Source organism: Mauremys mutica, chromosome 24 (assembly GCF_020497125.1).
Source record: "Mauremys mutica isolate MM-2020 ecotype Southern chromosome 24, ASM2049712v1, whole genome shotgun sequence".
Taxonomy (NCBI): Eukaryota; Metazoa; Chordata; order Testudines; family Geoemydidae; genus Mauremys; species Mauremys mutica.
In genome coordinates, this window is record NC_059095.1 from 16,485,243 (window position 1) to 16,508,961 (window position 23,719).

Consider the following 23,719-nt stretch of genomic DNA (forward strand, 5'->3'; position numbering starts at 1 on the left):
TTGTTTTCACAAATCCATAAATTCATGTATTCTGCCTCTTTTCCTTACAGAGCCCACCAAAATCAAATGAAGCTGGTACAGAAAGTAGCAAGGAAAATGCTGCTACAGAATCTGGCTCTGAATCTTCTTCACAGGAAGCTACTCCAGAGAAAGGTGAATAGTGGAATATTTTTTTAGAACTAATTCTTAGAAACAGTATTCTGTTACTGCTTGTGTTATGCCTAATCCTTGTTAAGTGCTTGCAGTTGTGATTTTATTACCATATGAAAATATAAAACCTCCCCTTGCCTTTATTGTCCCTTCTAGCCAACATTTTTTTTAAAATAGAGGGAGAGATTCCTTGGTCCCCTCAAGGTTTGGAGAGAAGGGGAGTCTTGTGTGTTAACAGCCCATCCAGGCTGCTCTAGCTCTGCCAGGGGGTACTCTTGTTCATTGCATGTGGATCAGGAGTATCTCCAGCAGTGTGCAAGTGGCATGAATTTGGAGGGCACATAGTCAGCCCAGTTTTATTACAGAAGATGGGTGGCAAGGGATTATTTTTATTCTGTTTTATAGTTGCTGGATGTAACGTAAACTGAATCTGAGTATGTAGAGTTTATGCTATGGTGATTGGGTGCTCCAGAAATGTTTAAAAAAATGGTTTTAGATATTACCTCATCAAAACTAAAACAATTTACTGAAATTAGGGGTTTGCTTTGAACCTGTGAGGGAGTAGGTTTTTTATGAAAAATGGAGGTAATGTGGGAGTTGTAGGAATTCTCCAGTTTTAGTTGCCAGTGAGCAGCCAGTCAGAGACTATAAAATAAAGGGCAGCATTTTCAGATGCAGGCATATCTATGTTACCTGTAGCAATCGAGACATTAACATTACACCTGTAGAGGTGAGCATAAGTATTTGTTTTGCACAGATTTTGCAAAATCCTCTTCTTAGAGAGACTCAGATAATTTATGGACCAGATTTTCAGAGTTACCAGTATCTGTGTTTGGGAATTTTCCCCCCTCTCGATTATGATTTTAAGAAAAGAAGAAGAACCATTCCTGAAAAGACAGACAAAACTGCTTTCTTCAGATTTCATATCCATTTCTAGATCCTGATAAAAGCACAATTGTTGGCCACTGAGAACCTGGCAGGATCACAGTTACACAAGACAGTCATGCTCCAGAGGAAAAGCATATTAACTGGTAGCTTATTCAAGTAAATGGCAGGCTCTGTGTAGGTGCACATAGCCGTCCATCTGTATAATGTGAATTTATGTGACTAGTGCCCAAAATAAACCTGAAAAATGTTGTTCAGCTAATAATATTTCAGAATCACTGGCAGAGTCTGCAGCAGCCTATACTAAAGCAACAGCAAAGAAGTGTTTACTGGAGAAGGTAGAGGTGATCACTGGGGAAGAAGCAGAGAGCAATGTGTTACAGGTAAGAAATTGGTCACACCGTTGAGCTTCAGTCTTGTTGGGATTCATATCCAGCTTATTTATTCTATAATGATTGCTTGCCACTATTAACTTCCCATTCAAGTTCTTGCCACTCAGCTTCATGGCACCATCCTATATGCTTTCCTGTGTTCTATAACTGAGGCAGGTGTTTTTGTTGAAATTGTTACTGCTCTTTATCTTAAACAGGACACAATTTAATGAACTATGGTTAGATTTCAGGATTCAGATAATCAAAATAAAAAAGTCCTTCACAAATCAGTGCTGTTTCCTTATCTGAGACTGTGGATCTAAGAACAACCACAAACTACACCACTTGATGTTCTAAGAGCAAGATACTCTTGGCTCTTCAACTTGCCTTTCCTAATCAGACACAGTCCATGGCATATATACATCTTAAAAAATGAAATACATAATTTAAAAAGATACAACATACTATACAACATACTATATGTGACGGGTTCGGTCACAGAAACCCCCTTGGGACAGTCACCTGATTTGCTGAGACTACCTTAAGCCTGTTTTCTCTGCCAGTTTGGACTTCCAGAAGCCTGTCTTTCAAGCCAGACATTCCAGTCTGCCCCAACACAGACCCAGGGTCTGAACCATGTGCCCCAAAGCGGCAGACTTAACTGAAAACAGCTTAAGGAAGTGCTCCTGTCTCTAGCACCCAGACACCCAACTCCCAATGGGATCCAAACCCCAAATGAATCTGTTTTACTCTGTATAAAGCTTATACAGTGCAAACTCATAAATTGTCCGCCCTCTATAACACTGATAGAGAGATATGCACTGCTGTTTGCTCCCCCAAGTATTAATTACTTACTTTGGTTAATTAATAAGCAAAAGTGATTTTATTAAATATAAAAAGTAGGATTTAAGTGGTTTCACGTAATAACAGACAAAACAAAGTAAGTTACCAAGAAAAATAAAACAAAACACGCAAGTCTAAGCCTAATATATTAAGAAACTGATTACAGGTGAAATCTCACCCCCAGGGATGTTCCAATAAGCTTCTTTGACAGACTGGACTCCTTCCTAGTCTGGGTTTAATCTTTTCCCCGGTACAGTTCTTGTTAGCTCCAGCTCAGGTGGTAACTAGGGGGTTTTTCATTACTGGAACTCTCTTCGTTCTGTTCCACCCCCCTTATATAGCTATGGCACAAGGTGGGAATCTTTTGTGTCTCTGGGTCCCCACTTCTCCTCCTGAATGGAAAAGCACCAGGTTTAAGATAGATTTCAGTACCAGGTGACATGGTCACTTGTCCTATGAGACCCCGAGCATTCATTCTTCCTGGCCTGAGTCACAGGAAGGCTTGCAAGTAAACAAAATCATTTACAACCAATTGTCCTAGTTGATGGGAGCCATCAAGATTCCAAACCATCATTAATGACCCACACTTCGCATAATTACAGTCGGACCTCAGAGTTATATTTCATATTTCTAGTTTCAGATACAAGAATGATACATTTATACAAATAGGATGACCACACTCAGTAGATTATAAACTTTATAATGAATACCTTAAAAGAGACCTTTTGCATGAAGCATATTCCAGTTACTTTACATTCACATTCATTAGCATATTTTCATAAAATCATATGGAGTTCAACGTCATAGTATATTTTGAGGGCTTTAGTTGCCGGAGAGAATATAAGACTTTACTTTTCAGGGTATCAATCCAGCACATTTTAGAAGCCTGAAATTTCACGGTAGCGAATACTTTTGAAATCAAATGAAATGTAAATTGGGAGATTTTTGGTTCAGTAATCATGATGTATTCTGTAATTATAGTCAACCATTACATTAAAGAACTTCAGCAAGGAGGCATCTCTCTTTTGCAGATACAATGCAAGTTGTTTGTGTTTGATAAGAACTCTCAGTCTTGGGTGGAAAGAGGGAGAGGACTTCTGAGACTCAATGACATGGCATCAACAGATGATGGAACGTTACAATCTCGACTAGGTAAGATGAGCTGTGGGAAGTGAGTTATTGGGATAATATTCCGTGTTACTACTACAAAATGTTTCCTTGGTAGTTGGGGGCATCCACTTTGGGTTACTGTGTCTAAATATAGCAGTTTTAAAAAAAAATAAAGTAAAGTTTGAAGTTCATGTCAGTCTCACAAGATGGCCCTTCTGGTACACTTTAATGTGTAGATTAGAGCTTGTCTGAAAATACCAGTTCGTTGAACATGAAACTTCTCTGCAAAGCAGTTGGGTTTGATGGAACCCTCTCAGCTTACCTGCTGTGGAGCTCCACCATGCAGTCTGCCCCAGGACTGAAGACTGCAGGTTTCTTGGATCCATGGCTTTGCGGCAGCCGTGCCATGCAGTTTGCCTCCAGAGGACTTCAGGCTACTAGAGTCTGTAGCTCTGGGACAGCCCTGCCATACCTGGCTTTCCAGACTTCCTGCTGGGGAGCCTAGGAACCAGAAAGCCCTGAGGGCTCTCAGGACTTCCAGACTTACTGCTGCAGAAGCCCAAACTGGGAGCCTCCAAGTCCTGGGATTGGCTCCCAAGGTCTGTATCTCTAGGGCAGCCCAACCATGTGGACTACTCCAGGGCTTCAGATTCCTGGGCCAGCTGGCTCCCTGGGGTGCCAAGCAGGCCAGGAAGCCTTGGGGTCACCAGTCCTGGGCAGCCTGCCTGGCAGGGTTGCCCAGAGGTGCAGATCCTGGGAGCCCTGGCAGCTGCTGAGTGAAATTGAGAATGTCAGTTTGACTCAATGAGACAAGGTATGTAGCTTCTCTCACCAACAAAAGTTGGTCCAGTAAAAGATATTCCCTCATCCATCTTGTCTCTTTATTATCTAGGAACTGACATGTCTATAACATAGCATACAGTTTCACTCACTGTCTGCTGGTTCCAGGGAGAAAATTGCATTTCTGAAACGTCGTGTGTTGGTGTATCTGAAACACATATTTTTGGGAATTTCCAGTTTGCTTACAAGCCAGAAATCCTGAATTTTGGACAGATTTAGTGTAGATTTCCTAAAGCGAAGATGGGATCTCTTTGCAGATTTGGGGCAGTGATTGCCAAGCTGCTGGTTATCCCACTGCAGGTAACAAATTCCTAAAAGCATAAAGAACATAGTTATTTCTGTTGAATGTTTGTCCTTTAAAATCAAGCAGTCTTCAGCAATTGGAAGATTGGTGGCTAGAAGTTCTTATATCCTGAATATCTAACCACTTAACCACATATTTACATCTGTAGAAAAACATGTCTCTATAACTTTGTCTCCTAATATCAGCCTTCTCCCAGGTTTTCCTGTGGTTGCTAATGTGTAAACTAAATATACAGCTTGATTTAGGGTAGAAAATATCATTCCTGCTTCTGTGGCATTGCAACATAAATAGCTGAATAGGAAATTAAATATACTATATGACAATAAGCATCATGGTTTAAGAAATCAAGACCTCTCTGGTAGGTGCTGCCATTTTTTTTTGGTTTATGCAGCTGCATATTTTGTGGGGGTGTATAATGTAGCTGCTTAAAGTTGTTGACATCTGTTGTTAGGCTGTGGCTGTTTCTTAAGCAGCTAACTGTGGATTAAGTCATATATAGTGTACTTTTCCTTGATATATTAAAGGTGCATTAGTGACTAGGTTGAGCAGAGCTGCTTGTTTAACGATTGAAAAATAAATGTAAGTGCTCTAAAATCTACATTTGTAGTCATATTGTTTTGAAAATTGCTGTGTCTCATTGGGCCATGGCGTAGCAATTAGCTGTTCAAATTTGGGTAACTTAGTTAAGTGGATCCTGAGATACAACACCTGGAGTGGGGGACTGAGACTGGTCAAGAAAATTTTCCAGTTTTTATAACTTTTTTGCACCCGTCTGTGGCTCAAACTATGGCACTAATCTGCACCATTCTGAGATTACTTGATCAGATTGGACCTTTTTTCCTCCTTCCTGTGGCCCTCCAGTCTGACGAAGAGTATGAAGAGGCCACTGAAGAGGGCAGAGCTGATAGATGAGTTGGTAGCAAGGTGTGCCCAAGAAACCACCTCAACGGATGCCCATCACTCATGCCCTTCTCACTACTACCCTTTTCTTTCTTTTTTTAAAGGGAATTTGTTGCCAACAAATGTTGTTAGCACAGGCTGAAGGTTGCCAAGCACTGCCTTGTACCCTTCCAGAACTTGAATAGAGTCACAGAGTAAGTCCAAAAGGGGCTATTAGGTCATCTAGTTTGACCTCCTGTATACCACAGCCCATTACATTTCACCCAGTCACCCCAAAGAGTGGCTAAACTTAAACCTTGGAAAACCAGAAAATACAGAGTGAAGGTAACGTCTCCTACACCACAACCCTCCATTCCACAACTTTAACCCTGTCCTATTCAGGGCCGCCCAGAGGGGGGGGGCAAGTGGGGCAATCAGCTGTATAGAGGTGTGGAGACATTACCTTATCTCTCCTGATTTTAAGAGATTTTAATTTAGCCACTGTTCACGTTCTAGAAAGACACAAGGCATTGCTAGATAACTTTTACTGCATTAACAAAGTTCTTTGGCAGTAAAAGCAACGAGGAGTCCAGTGGCACCTTAAAGACTAACAGATTTATTTGGGCATAAGCTTTCTTGGGTAAAAAACCCACTTCTTCAGATGCATGGATACAGACTAACAGGGGCTACCCTTCTGATTCTTTGGCAGTGAATATAATATAAAGATTTTATGAATTCCTCACCGTGTCTTATGCATCGATAAACACACAGTCTTTAAAGATTAGTAAATATATGCTAGGGAATGATCCTATGCTTTCTGGAAGCTGGAGTTTTCCATCTCTAGTCTGTAATATATAAATAGAGACTTTGGGGCTGACTCTGGTGTCCTCTCTGGCTCCTCTACATTCCTTCAGCAATGTAATGAAGCTGTTCAGGTCTGATTCTTCTAGTTATGCTTTCTCAGTGTTTTTCCCCTTTGCTACTTGTCTTGAAGAGACATGCAAGCTGTATGTAAACAGGACTCTCCTTTTAAAAAATATATGTTCTGAAAGTGACAATAGGGTTCTTACTTGGAGTCTTCTGCGATGTCCAAATGTCCAATGTCTCCCGCTAATTTACTTTGTACGTTGGTTCTAGTAATGCGGACTCAGGGGAGTCTCAGGTTAATCCTGAACACCAAGCTCTGGGCTCAGATGCAGATTGACAAAGCCAGTGAAAAGAGTATCCGTATCACAGCCATGGATACAGAGGACCAGGGAGTCAAAGTTTTTCTGATATCGGTGAGTGTTCTTCGTTTACTCTCTAATTTTCCTTCCAAAAAGAGTTGTTCTTCGAGTATTGTTCGTATGGTTGCTTTACTTCAGCTGTGCGTGCACCCCATGTGCCTTCAATCAGAGATTTTCATTAGCAGTGTCCATTCAGCCCACACATGCACCCATTATGTTTCCTTGTGCCTTGCACTGATAGGTAAACCACCCTCAGTTCCTTCTTGACCGCCTCAGCCTGTGATGGAGCTTTAACATCTCCACATTGAGTGTGCCTTGGCTAAAGTTTTTTTCTTATGCTTGCTAGTTTGGTTTAGCTCTCTCCTAGTTTGTTGGTTAGATTAGTTTAATGTAATAGTTGAGAGGATAGGTTTTTTTCCTTCTCTCCTCCATCTGGGGAGGCTCACTTTCCTTGGGAGGGCATTCCCAGCTTGCCAGGGTTCAAACACTGCCCCACTTAGATTAAGTTGAGGCTACTAACGATGGAGCATTTCCTTTGCCCGACTCCAGAGCCAGGTCAGGAGAATCTCATTCTCTTTCCCCCCACCACATACCTCCCGCCCCCCCCCCCCCCCCCCAGTGGAGTCCTGTTGGATTCTTTCTTGGGTTTGTCTTGCAAAGAAAGAAACCAACAGGACTCCACTGGCCATCACATACAGTCCCCAGCTAAAACCCCTCCAGCGCATCATCAGGGATCTACAACCCATCTTGGAGAATGATCCCACACTTTCACAGGCCTTGGGTGGCAGGCCAGTCCTTGCCCACAGACAACCTGCCAACCTGAAGCATATTCTCACCAGTAACTGCACCCTGCACCATAGTAACTCTAGCTCAGGAACCAATCCATGCAACAAACCTCGATGCCAACTCTGCCCACATATCTACACCAGCGACACCATCACAGGACCTAACCAGATCAGCCACACCATCACCGGTTCATTCACCTGCACGTCCACCAATGTAATATATGCCATCATATGCCAGCAATGCCCCTCTGCTATGTACATCGGCCAAACTGGACAGTCTCTAAGGAAAAGGATAAATGGACACAAATCAGATATTAGGAATGGCAATATACAAAAACCTGTAGGAGAACACTTCAACCTCCCTGGCCACACAATAGCAGATCTTAAGGTGGCCGTCCTGCAGCAAAAAAACTTCAGGACCAGACTTCAAAGAGAAACAACTGAGCTCCAGTTCATCTGCAAATTTGACACCATCAGCTCAGGATTAAACAAAGACTGTGAATGGCTTGCCAACTACAGAACCAGTTTCTCCTCTCTTGGTTTTCACTCAACTGCTAGAACAGGGCCTCATCCTCCCTGATTAAACTAACCTCGTTTTCTCTAGCTTGCTTCTTGCTTGCATATAAACCTGCCCCTGGAAATTTCCACCACTTGCATCTGAAGAAGTGGGTATTCACCCACGAAAGCTCATGCTGCAAAACGTCTGTTAGTCTATAAGGTGCCACAGGATTCTTTGATGATGGGGAAAGGAGTCGAGGAAAGCTGGCTGTATTTTAAAGAAACCTTATTGAGGTTGCAGGAACAAACCATCCCGATGTGTAGGAAGAAAAGCAAATATGGCAGGCGACCAGCTTGGCTTAACAGTGAAATCCTTGCTCGTCTTAAACACAAAAAAACAGCTTACAAGAAGTGGAAGATTGGACAAATAACCAGGGAGGAGTATAAAAGTATTGCTCAGGCATGCAGGTGTGAAATTAGGAAGGCCAAATCACACTTGGAGTTGCAGCTAGCCGGAGATGTTAGGAGTAACAAGAAGGGTTTCTTTAGGTATGTTAGCAACAGGAAGAAAGTCAAGGAAAGTGTGGGCCCCTTGCTGAATGAGGGAGGGAACCTAGTGACGGAGGATGTGGAGAAAGCTAGTGTACTCAATACTTTTTTTGCCTCTGTCTTCACAGACAAGGTCAGCTCCCAGACAGCTGCACTCTGCAGCACGGTATGGGGAGGAGGTGACCAGCTCTCTGTGGAGAAAGAAGTAGTTTGAGACTATTTAGGAAAGCTGGACGAGCACAAGTCCATGGGGTCGGATGCGCTGCATCCGAGGGTGCTAAAGGAGTTGGCCGATGAGATTGCAGAGCCATTGGCCATTATCTTTGAAAAATCATGGCGATCGGGGGAGGTCCCGGATGACTGGAAAAAGGCTAATGTAGTGCCCATCTTTCAAAAAGGGAAGAAGGAAGATCCAGGGAACTACAGGCCAGTCAGTCTCACCTCAGTCCCTGGAAAAATCATGGAACAGGTCCTCAAGGAATCAATCCTGAACCACTTAAAGGAGGGGAAAGTGATCAGGAACAGTCAGCATGGATTCACCAAGGGCAAGTCATGCCTGACTAACCTAATTGCCTTCTATGATGAGATAACCGGCTCTGTGGATGAGGGGAAAGCAGTGGATGTGCTATTTCTGGACTTTAGCAAAGCTTTTGATACAGTCTCCCACAGTAGTCTTGCCAGCAAGTTAAAGAAGTATGGGCTGGATGAATGGATGGTAAGGTGGATAGAAAACTGGCTAGATGGTCGGGCTCAACGGGTAGTGATCAATGGTTCCATGTCTAGTTGGCAGCCGGTATCAAGTGGAGTGCCCCAAGGGTCGGTGCTGGGGCCGGTTTTATTCAATATCTTCATTAACGATCTGGAGGATGGTGTGGACTGCACCCGTAGCAAGTTTGCAGATGACACTAAACTGGGAGGAGTGGTTGATACGCTGGAGGGTAGGGATAGGATACAGAGGGAACTAGACAAATTAGAGGATTGGGCCAAAAGAAATATGATGAGGTTCAACAAGGACAAGTGCAGAGTCCTGCACTTAGGACAGAAGAATCCCATGCACTGTTACAGACTAGGGACCGAATGGCTGGGCAGCAGTTCTGCAGAAAAGGACCTAGGGGTTACGGTGGACGAAAAGCCGAATATGAGTCAACCGTGTGCCCTTGTTGCCAAGAAGGCTAATGGCATTTTGGGTTGTATAAGTAGGGGCATTTCCAGCAGATCGAGGGATGTGATCATTCCCCTCTACTCAGTACTGGTGAGGCCTCATTTGGAGTACTGTGTTCAGTTTTGGGCCCCACACTACAAGAAGGATGTGGATAAATTGGAGAGAGTCCAGCGGAGGGCAACAAAAATGATTAGGGGGCTGGAGCACATGACTTATGAGGAGAGGCTGAGGGAACTGGGATTGTTTAGTCTGCAGAAGAGAAGAATGAGGGGGGATTTGATAGCTGCTTTCAACTACCTGAAAGGGGGTTCCAAAGAGGATGGATCTAGACTGTTCTCAGTGGTAGAAGATGACAGAACAAGGAGTAATGGTCTCAAGTTGCAGAGGGGGAGGTTTAGGTTGGACATTAGGAAAAACTTTTTCACTAGTAGGGTGGTGAAGAAGTGGAATGGGTTACCTAGGGAGGTAGTGGAATCTCCTTCCTTAGAGGTTTTTAAGGTCAGGCTTGACAAAGCCCTGGCTGGGATGATTTAGTTGGGTTTGGTCCTGCTTTGAGCAGGGGGTTGGACTAGATGACCTCCTGAGGTCCCTTCCAACCCTGAGATTCTATGATTCCTCCACTACAGCCCATTCCTCAGCAGGAGGAGATGTTTGAGGAGGAGGAGGCCAGGGCATATAAGGATGCTACCCCTCAAACTACCATCTACTCATCATCATCACCACATGCAGCAGTAATGTCTCCCCCACTGTCTGTGGTGACAATTTCCAGCAAACCCAGGACCTCATAAAATGGGTATTATGTTCTTACTAACAACTACAAGTATTTATTCTCCCATTCCTCACCTAATTCTCTGGTGGTTGATGCAGGGGCTGAGCAGGGAAAACAATACCACATCAGGTTGACAGTGTATGATAAAGACCAGAAGTGCCTGGACCTTTCTGGACTAAAGTCCTACTCATCTGTTATTCTACAATTCCAGATCACTAGTTACCAAATCATGGCAAAATATAATTACTATACCAGATTTATTGTTTTTATTGAGCACCTTCCACTGGAGCAAAGGGAGCAATTTCAGGCCATCATTGCCGAGGGACAGTTGCTTGCCAAGACATCCCTTAAAACATCCCTAAATCTGGCATACACTGGGGTCTATTCTGTGTCTACAGCAATAGTTAGGTGTAGAGCATCCTGGCTCCAACTGTTCAGGTTCCCTAGATAGGTGTAGAAAATTATAGAGGACCTCCCTTTTGATGGTCTGAAGATGTTTTCAGAGAAAACAGAAAAATCCCTGCACACTTTGTAAGACTCCAGGGCCACTTCCTGATCTCTGGGAATTTACGCACCGATGAACAAAAGAAAATCTGGTAGATCACAAACCTTCCAGATACCCTGTCCGATCCAATTCTCTGGGTTCCAACGACACACTGAACCCTCCTCCTTTTACCTCTTTCCCCTCTTCCCCCCCCCCCGCAAAAAAAAAAAAAAAAAACAGGTTCCAGAGGAAGATCTAGCTGTCCCAAGTACACAAGGGTGTAGTCATTGAGACATCAGTTTTGACAATTTGGTTGAGGGCTCAAATCCTCCCCATTCTTTAGTTCAGTAGCTGCAACATTTTGCCGCGCCCCCCCCCCTCCCATTTTGGAGACTGACTTTCCCATTTTCAGCATGTATGGAAACAGATCACTACAGACATGAGTCTTGGAGATTGTAACATCAGGCAACACCATTCACTTTACCTCCCTCCCTCCTTTCCACCCCCTTCTATCTTCAGGGACCCCTCTTACAAGCTCTTGCTGAGACTGAAAACAAACTAATTTCTTCATTTAGGAGTGATAAAGCCTGTCCCTTCTCTACACAAGGGAAAAGTTTTCCTCTCAAAGTACTTTCTTGTACCAAAGAAAAATAGAGGATGGAGACCAATTTTAGATTTAAGGCTCCTAAACAAATTTATAAAGTTTCAGAAGTTCAGGATGGTGACTCTGGGAGCTAGAATTCCTTCATTAAATTCAAGGGATTGGCTTTTCGCTCTCAACCTACAAGACTCATATTTCTTCTTCGAGTGATTGCTCCTATGCATTCCAGTTAGGTGTGCGCACGCCGCGTGCACGGCTCTTCGGAAGATTTTTACCCTAGCAACTCCGGCGGGTCGGCTGGGCGCCCCCTGGAGTGGCGCCGCTATAGCGCTAGGTATATACCCCAGCCGACCCGTCCGCTCCTCAGTTCCTTCTTACCGCCCGTGACGGCCGTTGGAACAGTGGAGTGCTCCTTTGACCTCCACATCCCTAGCTTATCTCTGGTTCTTGTTGTATTTAGTGTATATAGTTATTTAAAATAGTTAGTTTAGTTAGTTCGTTAGTGGATTAAGGGGAATCGGGGGGGCTTAGCCCCTCTTTTGCCGAACCGGTGCGGGCTCATGCCCAAGGCACCGGGGTTTAAGCCCTGTTCGGCTTGCCAGCGGCCCATGCCGATTGGAGATCCTCACGACTCCTGCCTGCGCTGCTTAGGAGAGTCCCATCAGGCAGATAAGTGCCCTATTTGCAAGTCGTTTAAGCCGAGGACAAAGAAAGAGAGAGACTTTCGGTTAAAGCAGCTCTTGATGGAGTTGGCACTTAGCCCTACGGTGCCGGCACCAGCAGCTCAGCAGTCCTCTTCGGTGCGGAGCGCACCAGCGGTCCTGAGCCGGTCCGGTACCGAGACTTTGAAAAAACAACAGCCGGCACCGTTCCCTCTCTCCTGCGAGGAAGCGTAAGCCGGCGCAGACGGCCTCCAAGCCTCCTGCACAGGGACTGCTCACCCAGCCACCGCCGGCACCCCCGGCAACGACTGTGGTGGGGCACAAACCGTGAACAGTACCGTCGACTCCGGCACCGCAAGAGCCGTTGAGTCCGGTACCGCCCTGCTCCCCGGTACAAACCGTGGTCGAGCTGCCTCTCCCGTCGACGCCCGAAACTTTCTTGACGGCAAGAGAGCTGATAGAGCTCACAGAGCCACCGTGTCTCCAGCCCCCGGCACCGCCGGTGCGGGCTGTGAAGTCAGTGGGCAAACCGGCCATCATGAGGCCTCCTTCCCCTGACAGACGGGATAGAAGGCATTTCAGGTCCCGGTCCCGATCCCGGAGACGTTCGCCTTCTCGCTGATCCAGATCCCGGCACCGGTCACAATCCTGGTACCGTTCTCCATCTCGGCGCCGGTCGCAGTCCCGGTACCGCTCCACATCGTGGTACCGGTCGCACTCCCGGAGACAATCCCGGTCCCGGTCACCCGACCGTCGGTACCGACGAAGGTCCGGATCCCGGTACCGCTCGCAGTACCGGTCATCTCGCAGCCGCTCCCACCGACGTCAGTCGAGATCTCGGTCGACCTCCCAGCACCGGCACGGTCGATGGTCCCGTTCTCGCTCCCGGCACCGTGACAACCGGCACCGTTCCCCGGCACCGTCTAGGGACAGACCGGCGGCATCGACGGCACAATCCCACAGGGCCTTCCCCCCCGTGGCCTTCCCGCCTGCCTTCAGTCTCCTCCCAAGTGGGCAGTGTGGGCGATCTACGTGCCGACCCCCAAAGGCAGGACCACGGCCCCCAACAATGGGGCTTCTGGACCCCCTGGGCCTATCACGAGGCTCAAGGGGTCCCTTTCACTCAGCGGCCCAGGGCTTCCGACCACAGGGCGCCGGAAGCCATGGTCAGTGGACCTCCTCCATCACCGTTGGTGGAGGAACCGCCACCACCTGTAGTGGGAGAGCATCCCACAGACGCGGAGGCCTCGCAGCGCATGGACGAACCCCCACCAGAAGCCCTGACCCAGGGCCTGTCATCGTCTTCCTCACCAGATGAGGCGGTGGCGGGGGCATCGGCATCGGGCCCTCCACCGATTGACCTGCGGGCCCACCAGGACCTGCTTCGACGGGTGGCCCAGAACATTAACCTCCCTGTCGAGGAGATTGCTGAGGACAATGACCCGGTGACCAGCATAATTGGAGCTGAGGCCCCGCTGCGAGTGGCCTTGCCCTTCATTCGGACCATACCAAGAAATGCCAATACGGTGTGGCAGTCACCGGCTTCCATCCCTCCCACCGCTCGAGGGGTGGAAAGGAAATATTCAGTTCCACCCAACGGGTATGAGTATTTATATACGCACCCAGCTCCGGACTCCTTGGTAGTGCAGTCCGTTAATGACCGGGAGCGGCATGGGCAACCAGCTCCAGCGCCAAAATCAAAAGAAGCGCGAAGGATGGATCTGTTGGGCCGGAAGGTCTATTCGGCCGGTGGCCTCCAGCTAAGGATTGCCAATCAACTGGCTCTCCTCGGTCGCTACACTTACGATACCTTGGTGTCACTCTCAAAGTTTACGGAGCTGGTACCAACAGACTCCCGACCTGAATTCTCAGCCCTTATTGAAGAGGGCAAGAAAGCCTCCCGGTCATCCCTCCAGGCCTCTCTGGACTCAGCAGACTCAGGAGCCAGAACTCTGGCCTCGGGAGTGACCATGAGGAGAATCTCCTGGCTGCAGGCCTCCACCTTGCCGCCCGAGGTCCAGCACACTATTCAGGACCTACCATTCGACACCAAGGGCCTCTTCTCTGAGAAAACAGACCCGAGGCTTCAGACTCTCAAAGATGGCCGAGTCGCCATCCGCACCCTGGGCATGCACACGCCGGCTACCCAGCGGAGGTCCTTCTGGCAGCAGCCGTACAGCCAGCCGTACAGCCAGTTTAATCAGGTCAGGCCCCGGCCTGATAATAGGCGCAGAGGCAGGGTGAACCGCCGTAGACCGTCGGGCAACCGGGGTAATCAGTCCCAAGCGCCCTCCAAGCCCCCTCAGGGGCCTAAGCAAGCCTTTTGATGGGACGCCCGAAGACGGCCCATCAGTGTATTCACCGGATCCTTCCCCGTTATTTTTCGACCGTCTTTCCCACTTCCTCCCGGCATGGTCCCAGATAACAACGGACAACTGGGTACTTCGCACGGTGGAGTATGGTTACCGCCTTCAGTTTGTTTCGCCCCCTCCCTCCCACCCACCCTCTCCGTCCCTCTTCAGGGACCCCTCTCACGAGCAATTCCTCTTGCACGAGGTCGAGACTCTGTTGAGTTTGGGTGCCATAGAGGAGGTGCCGAACGGCATGCGAGGCAGGGGATTTTATTCCCGATATTTCCTAATCCCCAAGGCGAAGGGAGGTCTACGACCTTTACTAGACCTCCGAGAGCTCAACAGATACCTACTCAAGCTCAAGTTTCACATGGTAACCCTGGGGACCATTATTCCTTCCCTGGATCCGGGAGACTGGTTTGCCGCCCTCGACATGAAGGACGCGTATTTCCATATCGCGATTTACCCTCCTCATCGACGCTACCTGCGTTTCGTCATCAACAACATGCACTACCAGTTTACGGTGCTACCCTTCGGCCTCTCCACCGCGCTGAGGGTCTTCACCAAGTGCATGGCAGTGGTTGCCGCAGCCCTCCGCCGTCGTCGCATACATGTGTACCCGTATCTCGACGACTGGCTGGTCCGCAGACCATCCCGCCTACTGGTAGCAAGTCAACTGGCTGAGATCCTAGCCCTGTTTCAGCGCCTAGGACTTATGATAAACGCCGAGAAGTCCGCTTTAGCTCCATCACAGAGGGTGGAGTTCATCGGAGCGGTCCTGGATTCCAATTTGGCCAGGGCCTGCCTCCCTCGACCTCGGCACCAGACTATGGTTTCCTTCGTCCGGGACCTACAATCCTTTCCCACAACAACGGTGCGGTCCTGCCTCCGACTCCTGGGCCACATGGCGTCATGCACGTTCGTGACCATGTACGCGAGGCTGCATCTTCGCACATTTCAAACTTGGCTTGCGTTGGTGTACCGCCCGCACCGCGACTCCATAGACATGGTAGTCACAGTCACGAAACCGACCCTCGATTCGCTCAACTGGTGGCTGGACCCAGAGGTCGTGTGTTCCGGAGTCCCATTCCGCCCTCCTCGCCCGTCGGTCACCCTGACCACGGATGCCTCGGCATTGGGGTGGGGGGCACACCTCGGCGACCTACACACCCAGGGTCTCTGGTCGCCCCGAGAGCTCTCCCTCCATATCAATGTCAGGGAGCTGCGGGCGATCCGCTTGGCGTGTCAAACCTTCCACGCCCATCTCCAAGGGTGCTGTGTGGCTGTTTTCACGGACAACACAATGGCGATGTTTTACGTCAACAGACAGGGCGGGGCTCGCTCCTCCCTGCTTTGCACGGAAGCGATGCTCCTTTGGGACTTCTGCATAACCCACTCTATTCACCTGGTAGCGTCGTTTCTTCCAGGAGTGCAGAACACGCTGGCCGACCATCTCAGCAGGTCATTCCTCTCCCACGAGTGGTCCCTTCGTCCCGATGTAGTGCACACAATTTTCCAAAGCTGGGGGTTTCCCCAGATAGACCTGTTTGCCTCCAAAGAGAACAGGAAATGCCACCAGTTCAGCTCTTACCAGGGTCGCTCCCACGGCTCCCTATCGGACGCATTCCTGCGCCCCTGGACGGGTCACCTGTTATATGCTTTCCCTCCGTTTCCCCTCGTGCACCGCATGCTACTCAAGCTCCGGAGGGACAGGGCCTGTCTCATACTCATCGCTCCGGCCTGGCCGAGACAGCACTGGTACACCCTGCTGCTCGAGCTCTCCGTATGGGATCCCATTCCCCTCCCATTATGGCCGGACCTGATAACACAGGACTTTGGCAGGCTCCGCCACCCGGACCTGCAGTCCCTCCATCTTACAGCTTGGTGCCTACGTGGCTGACCCGCGTGGAGTGTGATTGTTCGGCTGCGGTGCAGCAAGTCCTGATGGAAAGCAGGAAGCCTTCCACTCGCTCAACCTACCTTGCGAAATGGAAGCGTTTCGCACTCTGGTGCGATCAGAGAGGCCTTAATCCTTTCATGGTCCCTATTCCTACAATCCTGGACTACCTCTGGTCCCTTAAGGAGCAAGGACTCGCGGTCTCCTCCTTGAAAGTACACCTAGCGGCCATGTCCGCCTTTCGACCGGCCGTAGGAGAACGGTCCATCTTTTCCAATCAGATGGTTTCCCGCTTCCTTAAGGGTCTAGATCGCCTGTACCCGCCGATACGGCGTCCTACCCCGTCCTGGGATTTGAACCTAGTTCTAGCCAAGCTTATGGGAGCCCCCTTCGAGCCCTTGGCCACGTGTTCCCTGCTCTATCTGTCATGGAAAACGGCTTTTCTCGTCGCTATAACTTCAGCGAGACGAGTTTCCGAGCTTCGTGCCCTAACGGCTGGTCCACCGTATACCATCTTCCATGGAGACAAGGTGCAGCTTCGGCCACACCCGGCCTTCCTCCCTAAGGTGGTGTCGGCCTTCCATTTGAACCAGGACATTTTCCTCCCGGTCTTTTTCCCGAAGCCACACGCCTCAAGTCGTGAACAACAGCTTCACACCCTTGACGTCCGCAGGGCCCTCGCATTTTACATAGAGCGAACGAAACCCTTCCGGCGTTCGCCCCAGCTATTCGTAGCGGTTGCTGATCGCATGAAAGGCAAGCCGGTCTCCTCTCAGAGGATTTCCTCCTGGGTAACATCATGTATCCGGACATGTTACGAGCTTGCTCGTGTGCCAGCTAGCTGCCTCACCGCTCACTCTACGAGAGCGCAAGCCTCGTCTGCCGCTTTCCTGGCCCATGTCCCCATCCAGGACATCTGTAGAGCGGCCACCTGGTCTTCTGTCCACACCTTCGCTTCCCACTGCGCGTTGGTGCAACAATCTAGAGACGATGCAGCCTTCGGCTCAGCAGTCTTACACTCTGTCACGTCTCACTCTGACCCCACCGCCTAGGTAAGGCTTGGGAATCACCTAACTGGAATGCATAGGAGCAATCACTCGAAGAAGAAAAGACAGTTACTCACCGTTGTAACTGTTGTTCTTCGAGATGTGTTGCTCCTATCCATTCCAGACCTGCCCTCCTTCCCCACTGTCGGAGTAGCCGGCAAGAAGGAACTGAGGAGCGGACGGGTCGGCTGGGGTATATATCTAGCGCTATAGCGGCGCCACTCCAGGGGGCGCCCAGCCGACCCGCCGGAGTTGCTAGGGTAAAAATCTTCCGAAGAGCCGTGCACGCGGCGCGCGCACACCTAACTGGAATGGATAGGAGCAACACATCTCGAAGAACAACAGTTACAACGGTGAGTAACCATCTTTTCCATATAGTGAGACACCCATCTCACAGAAGATATTGTTATAGGTCAGGATCATTTTCAATACCAGGTGGTCCCTTTCAGACTCTCCTTGGTGCCGAGTGTTTTTTCAAAGGTTCTAATGGTAATTGAGGCAATTATAGTGTTCCTGTACCTTGGCAATGGCTGTTCAAGGGTCAGTGCTGTGAGCCATGCAGAAGGCCCTTTTTCTGTTCATGAAACTAGGTCTCTGGCTCAATGTCAAGAAATCCATTTTGACACCTGTACAGAAAATACAGTTCTTGCTGCATCCTTGGATTTGTTGGTAGCCAGGACCTACCTTCCCATGGACAGATTGCTAACACTGTCAGATCGTGTCAGGACTGTTCAAGAGAGCCCTCAAACCTCAGTGAGAAACTGCCTCCAGGTCTTAGGACATGTGGCAGCTTGCACTGTGCTAACAGATCATTCAAGATGATGCCTTGGTTGCTTCCAGGGGTAGCTCAGAGCAGTCTACTTACCAAACAGACACAACTTAGACAAACAAGTTTCGGTTCCCCACCAGGTGAAAGATTCCCTAGACTGGTAGAAAGATTATCACAACATCAATGCAGGAGTTCCCTTCCTGTGACCAATCTCAATGGTCACTGTAACAATAGAAGCATCTCTGTTGGGATGGGGAGCACATCTCAACACTCAAACAATCCAGGGCAAATGGTCATCTCAAGAAAGCATTCTCTACATCAACTTGTTGAAACTTAAGCTGGTCAGAAATGCCTGCCTTCACTTTCTGCCTCTTATTAGGGACAAGTTAATCAGGGTCATGACTGACAGTGTGGCCTGCATGTTTTCTGTCAAGGAGGAGCAAGATCCCCTCTGTGTCTTGAAGTAATAAAGCTGCAGAACTGGTATATAATCCATCAAATACATATTTCGGCAGTGTACTTCTTTGGTATTCAAAATACCAGGCCGATGCTTTTAGCAGACGCTTTTCCCAGGACTACAAATGGGAGTTGGACTCTTTTACCCTCCAGGGCATATTTCAAAGTTGGAGATTTCCAGAAATGGACCTCTTCACCACCTCCATCAACAGAAAGTTTTGTATGTTCTGTTCATGACAGGGTCTAGGCCAGGGGTAGGCAACCTATGGCACGGGTGCCAAAGGCGGCACGCGAGCTGATTTTCAGTGGCACTCACACTGCCCAGGTCCTGGCCACCAGTCCAGGGAGCTCTGCATTTTAATTTAATTTTAAATGAAGCTTCTTAAACATTTAAAAAACCTTATTTACTTTACATACAACAATAGTTTAGTTATATATTATAAACTTATAGAAAGAGACCTTCTAAAAACGTTAAAATGCATTACTTGCACGCAAAACCTTAAATTAGAGTGAATAAATGAAGATTCTGAAAGATTGCCGACCCCTGGTCTAGGCCAAAGTTCCCTGAGGGATGCCTTCCTCCTGCCTGAGATGAAGGGACTGTTCTGTGTGTTTTCCCCCCAACATGTATGATACTGAAGGTGGTGAATAAAATCCAGCAGGACAAGCATAGTATCTTACCTATTTCACCTGTCCCCCTCTCCAGCAATCAAGCTTCCGATCATCCCTCATCTCATCTCCCAAGACTCTGGTCAATTACTTCATCCCAACCTAAGAGTTCTCTGCCTCAAGATGTAGCTCCTTGATGGTTTGCGGGGTTAGAGTCTACACTGCAGAGGTACAGCAGGTGTTATTAAACAGTAGGAAAGAATCTACCTGAAATACTTACCTTCAAAAGTGGAAAAGATTTAGCCATTGGTGTGAACTTCAAAGACTCGCACTTGACACTTCCTCAGTCTCAATTATTTTGGTTACCTGCTGCAATGGAAGCAAACAGCATTATCATCTAACTTGGTCGAGGTTTACTTGTTTGCCATAGCAGTTTTTCATTTCCCCAGTGGAAGAGATTTCAGTGCTTGCTCATCCAACAAATGTAAGGTTCATCAGAGGATTGAAGAACCTTTTCCCTCAAGTGAAAGTCTTCACTCCAGTTTAGGATAGCTCTTACATGTCTCACAAGACCTCTCTTTGAACTAATGGCAACCAGCTTCTTACTGAACTTGTGTCTGAAGATTGCCTTTTTGATGGCTATCACATGGCCCAAAGAGTCAGAAGTTGGGGACTTAATGGCAGACCCTCCTTGCACAGTTTTCTGAAAGGACAATTTTCATTACATCCACACGCTAAATTACTACCTAAGGTGTCACCCAATTTTCATCTTATTCTGACCATTAACTCCCCAAAAAATCACATAATTTCAGACAGGAGGCTTCCTTCCATACCTTATATGTCAGATGAGCATTGGCCATCTATCTAGATAGGACTAAATCATTTTGGAGGTTTCCTAGTCCATTTGTTTCCATTGCAGACAGATTGACAGAATCCACAGTCTCCACTCAGATCTTGGAGTGTATTATGGCATGTTTTGGGGGGGCCAGCATTCAACCTCCCTCTCAGGTAATAGCCCACTCTACACGGTTGCAGTCAACATCTATGGCACTACTTAAATATGTTCCAGTAACTGAGATCTGTAGAGCCGCTACATGGTCTTCAATATATACCTTCTGTAAGCACTTTGCCTTTGCCCATGCCTCCAGAACCAAAGCAGCAGTTGGCAATGCAGTTGTTTTCAGATCTGGACACAAATCTGAAGCTCTCTCATCTCTAGGAGGACACTGCTTGGGAGTTACCTGAAGTGGAGCACCCATAGGGACACTACTCAAAGAAGTTGCTCACCCCATGTAATAACTGTAGTTCTTTGAGATGCTTCCCTGTGGGTGCTCCACTACCCTCCATCCCCTCTGCTTTCACATTCCCTCTGAGATACTTTGCATTTTGAGAAGGAACTGAGGGTGGATTGCCCATGCAGCCCTGTGTAGCCTCAGTGCACAGCACAAGGATGCATCGGATACATGCACAGACGCTGCTAACAAAAATCTCTGATCGAAGGTGCTTGGGGCGCTCACACACCTAAAGTGAAGCCCCCATAGTGGATACATCTTGAAGAACTACATTTACTGCAGAAGTAAGTAACTTCTCTTTTTCTTAAATTGCTACCCTCTCTCCCCTTTCCTCCATAAAAAGGACACTGACAGCCCCTTTCATTCAAAGGCATTATTTATGGGAGGGGAAAAAAGAGGTAAAAGCATACTTGTTTGACTGAAGTCCTGTGCATTGTAAGGCTGCTTTGCTAAGCAGGATTGTCCAAAGAGTAGACCTTGGAATCCTGAAATGTGATTCATGACTGCTCTTACTGTAAATGCCGTGTCAGGCCAAAGCTGGTCATTTCCAGTGATTGATGGAGGAAGGTACAAGCCAAGCAAATACTATGGCTTGGGACACTTTGAGTACATAAATTGTATTTTATCAAAGTTCCTGTAGAATGGAAAGTGTCATTGGACTTAATGCCCTTATGCACAGAGCTAGGTTCTTGGGCATAACTTTACACTTGCTCTCTAGAGAGCGACTGCCAGTGTATGAGGACCCAGTGTCATAAGACCTGAGGCAAATAGTTCAAGTTCATCAGGGCATGAAAGATTAGATTTAAGCATTCCAAAGGCTGTTGGAACAGAACATTTTGTACTCTGTTTTCGTTTCCTTGCCCCATAATCAGAGCATACTTTTGGAAAAACCAAGGTATCTGACTTATTCGTGAAATAAGGGGGTGAGTAGTTTTCTGAAAACTGCTGTTTATATGCTTTCTTGCTGATATATCCACAAGAGCTCTGAAGGAGAAACAAGGTGTCTGAATTGCTAGCAAAAATATACAATCGCTCATTAAAATGAGCTGCTATATTAGAGTTTTAGAGGGTAGCAAATGCTGTACCTTTATTTAAGAAAGGCACAAGGGTGCTTCAGGCAATTAGAGACCAATGAAACTTGCTTCTGAACCTCATAAATTCATTGAAATGATCATTAAAATTCTCCTTTGAGTGTCTTTTGCATATTCACACTTTTGGGACTTGTGCTGACAGGCAGCAGGATGGTAGACCTTCTAGTAGCAGTGCTCCCTTAACCTCCCTGTTGAGTGCTTGAGCACGTTTTGAGGGCATGAGTATAAAGGGGACATCGCACTGTTGCTGCTTCAGTTCCTTCCAACGACAGCAGCAACAGGACATGACCCACCGGATCTCAGATCCACTGGTAGATAGTGCCTTTATCTGTTAATAGTTTTTAAAGATAGTAGTCTCTGGCTAGTTAGTTTTAGGATAAATTAGGCTCGATTTAGACTAGACCATACATGTAAGGAATAATGTTATTGTTTGGTATGGCCGATCCCAGCATGAAGAAACAAGGGTTTAAGTGGTGCCCATCTTGCTCTGTAGTCTTCCCTCCATCTGATTCACAAGTTTGGTGTCTAAAGTGTTTGGGGGAGAGCCATTCCCCAGCACATTGAGCTATCTGTAGCACTTTCACACCTTGGGTCTGAAAGAGAGACGCAATAGACTTCAGGCCCTTTTATTATAAGGCCTTTCTGTCAAGCCTCTGGGATCTGAGAACTCTAAAGGATCTGAAAATAAGGAGAGGCAGCCTGAATCAGCTCAGACTACATCCAGATCCAATAAAATTGCAACAACGAAAGCTTCCGTCTTGACACCAAGCTCCAGTTCCAAATTCTCAAATCGGACTATTCCTAAACTTTCAGCTCCAGCTCCAAAATGAATACGTTTTTCTTTGGAACCAGTTTCAGACAGACATCCGAGTAACTTATCAGAACTGGTTACCTCAGTTCAGAGGCAAATGGAAGCTAATCACACTGTTCACGTATGGATCCAAGACCAAAAGACAGTAGACCTATAGGTCGTTCTAGAGATACAGATCAAAAAGAAAGATCACTGGATCTGCACACATCAGCTCAGCAGCACACTAATGTCATGGTGTGGATTCAGTCAGACCCACATCTACTAACAGATCCAATCATTTCTCGGGATTCTTGTGATAAATAGATGAAACAGACGTGGAGAATCTCCAGGACCTATTCCACCACCTATGACTCCAACTGGAATGTGAAAAGATTTGTCACCACTCTACATGACCTAGTTTCCTATTGCAGTCATTTCACCTGCAGCTTTTTTTTTTTTTAAAATAGGAGACATACCAATCTCCTAGAACTGGAAGGAACCTTGAAAGGTCATTGAGTCCAGCCCCCCTGCCTTCACTAGCAGGACCAATTTTTGCCCCAGATCCCCAAATGGCCCCCTCAAGGATTGAACTCACAACCCTGGGTTTAGCAGGCCAATGCTCAAACCACTGAGCTATCCCTCCCCCCTGTTTTTTAATAATTGGAGATATACCAATCTCCTAGAACTGGAAGGGACCTTGAAAGGTCATCAAGTCCAGCCCCCTGCCTTCACTAGCAGGATCAAGCTTCAGTATTGAGTGAGGGATCGATTTCGCTATAAGATGTAGAGCCTGTTCCCACAAGTATGCCTACGGCCTGACCATTTTCAGATCAGAATTTTCCTCCTTGGCACCCTGTGTTCCAAACAAGGGATGTTAGATAGGATTGGGATGACTGGCAGAATTGGCCGTGGGTTCCTTGCTCATATTGGCCAACCCCCTACTTACTATTATCACTCCAGGAAGCAAGAATCTTCTGTGCCAATACATCTTTTACCAGAACTGAAGGGTCCAGATCTCACACAAGAGAATGTTCCCAATCTTGCCCACAGGAGACATTATTTGAGGAGGAGCGTCAGAGAACATCTCCCGTACAAGAATTTCTGCAGTAAGATATGGAGCTGGACAGTGGCTCATCTTCTGATGAAAATGGAGGTGCAACTACAGCATTGTCTTCTTCTGAGAACGTAACTCAATTTCATGAGCTAGTGGGTAGAATGGCATTAACTTTAAAATTACCATCAATAGCTTTGGAAGAAGCCATACATCCAATTTTTGATATTTTGGGTTCTGCTGCAAAGA

The 23,719-nt window shown here is 47.4% G+C and overlaps 1 protein-coding gene across 3 annotated transcripts in view; it reads left to right on the forward strand.

The window, feature by feature from the left end:
- Positions 1–23,719, forward strand: part of RANBP3 (RAN binding protein 3) — a 282,525-nt gene that overhangs the window by 223,051 nt on the left and 35,755 nt on the right. For 2 of the 3 annotated variants that reach the window (XM_044998665.1, XM_044998667.1), the window contains 4 exons: positions 51–153; positions 1,294–1,418; positions 3,281–3,401; positions 6,520–6,662. In XM_044998665.1, the coding sequence (XP_044854600.1) occupies positions 51–153; positions 1,294–1,418; positions 3,281–3,401; positions 6,520–6,662 (492 nt within the window). The remainder of the gene's footprint in view (positions 1–50; positions 154–1,293; positions 1,419–3,280; positions 3,402–6,519; positions 6,663–23,719) is intronic. The other variant, XM_044998666.1, reaches the window with a different exon arrangement.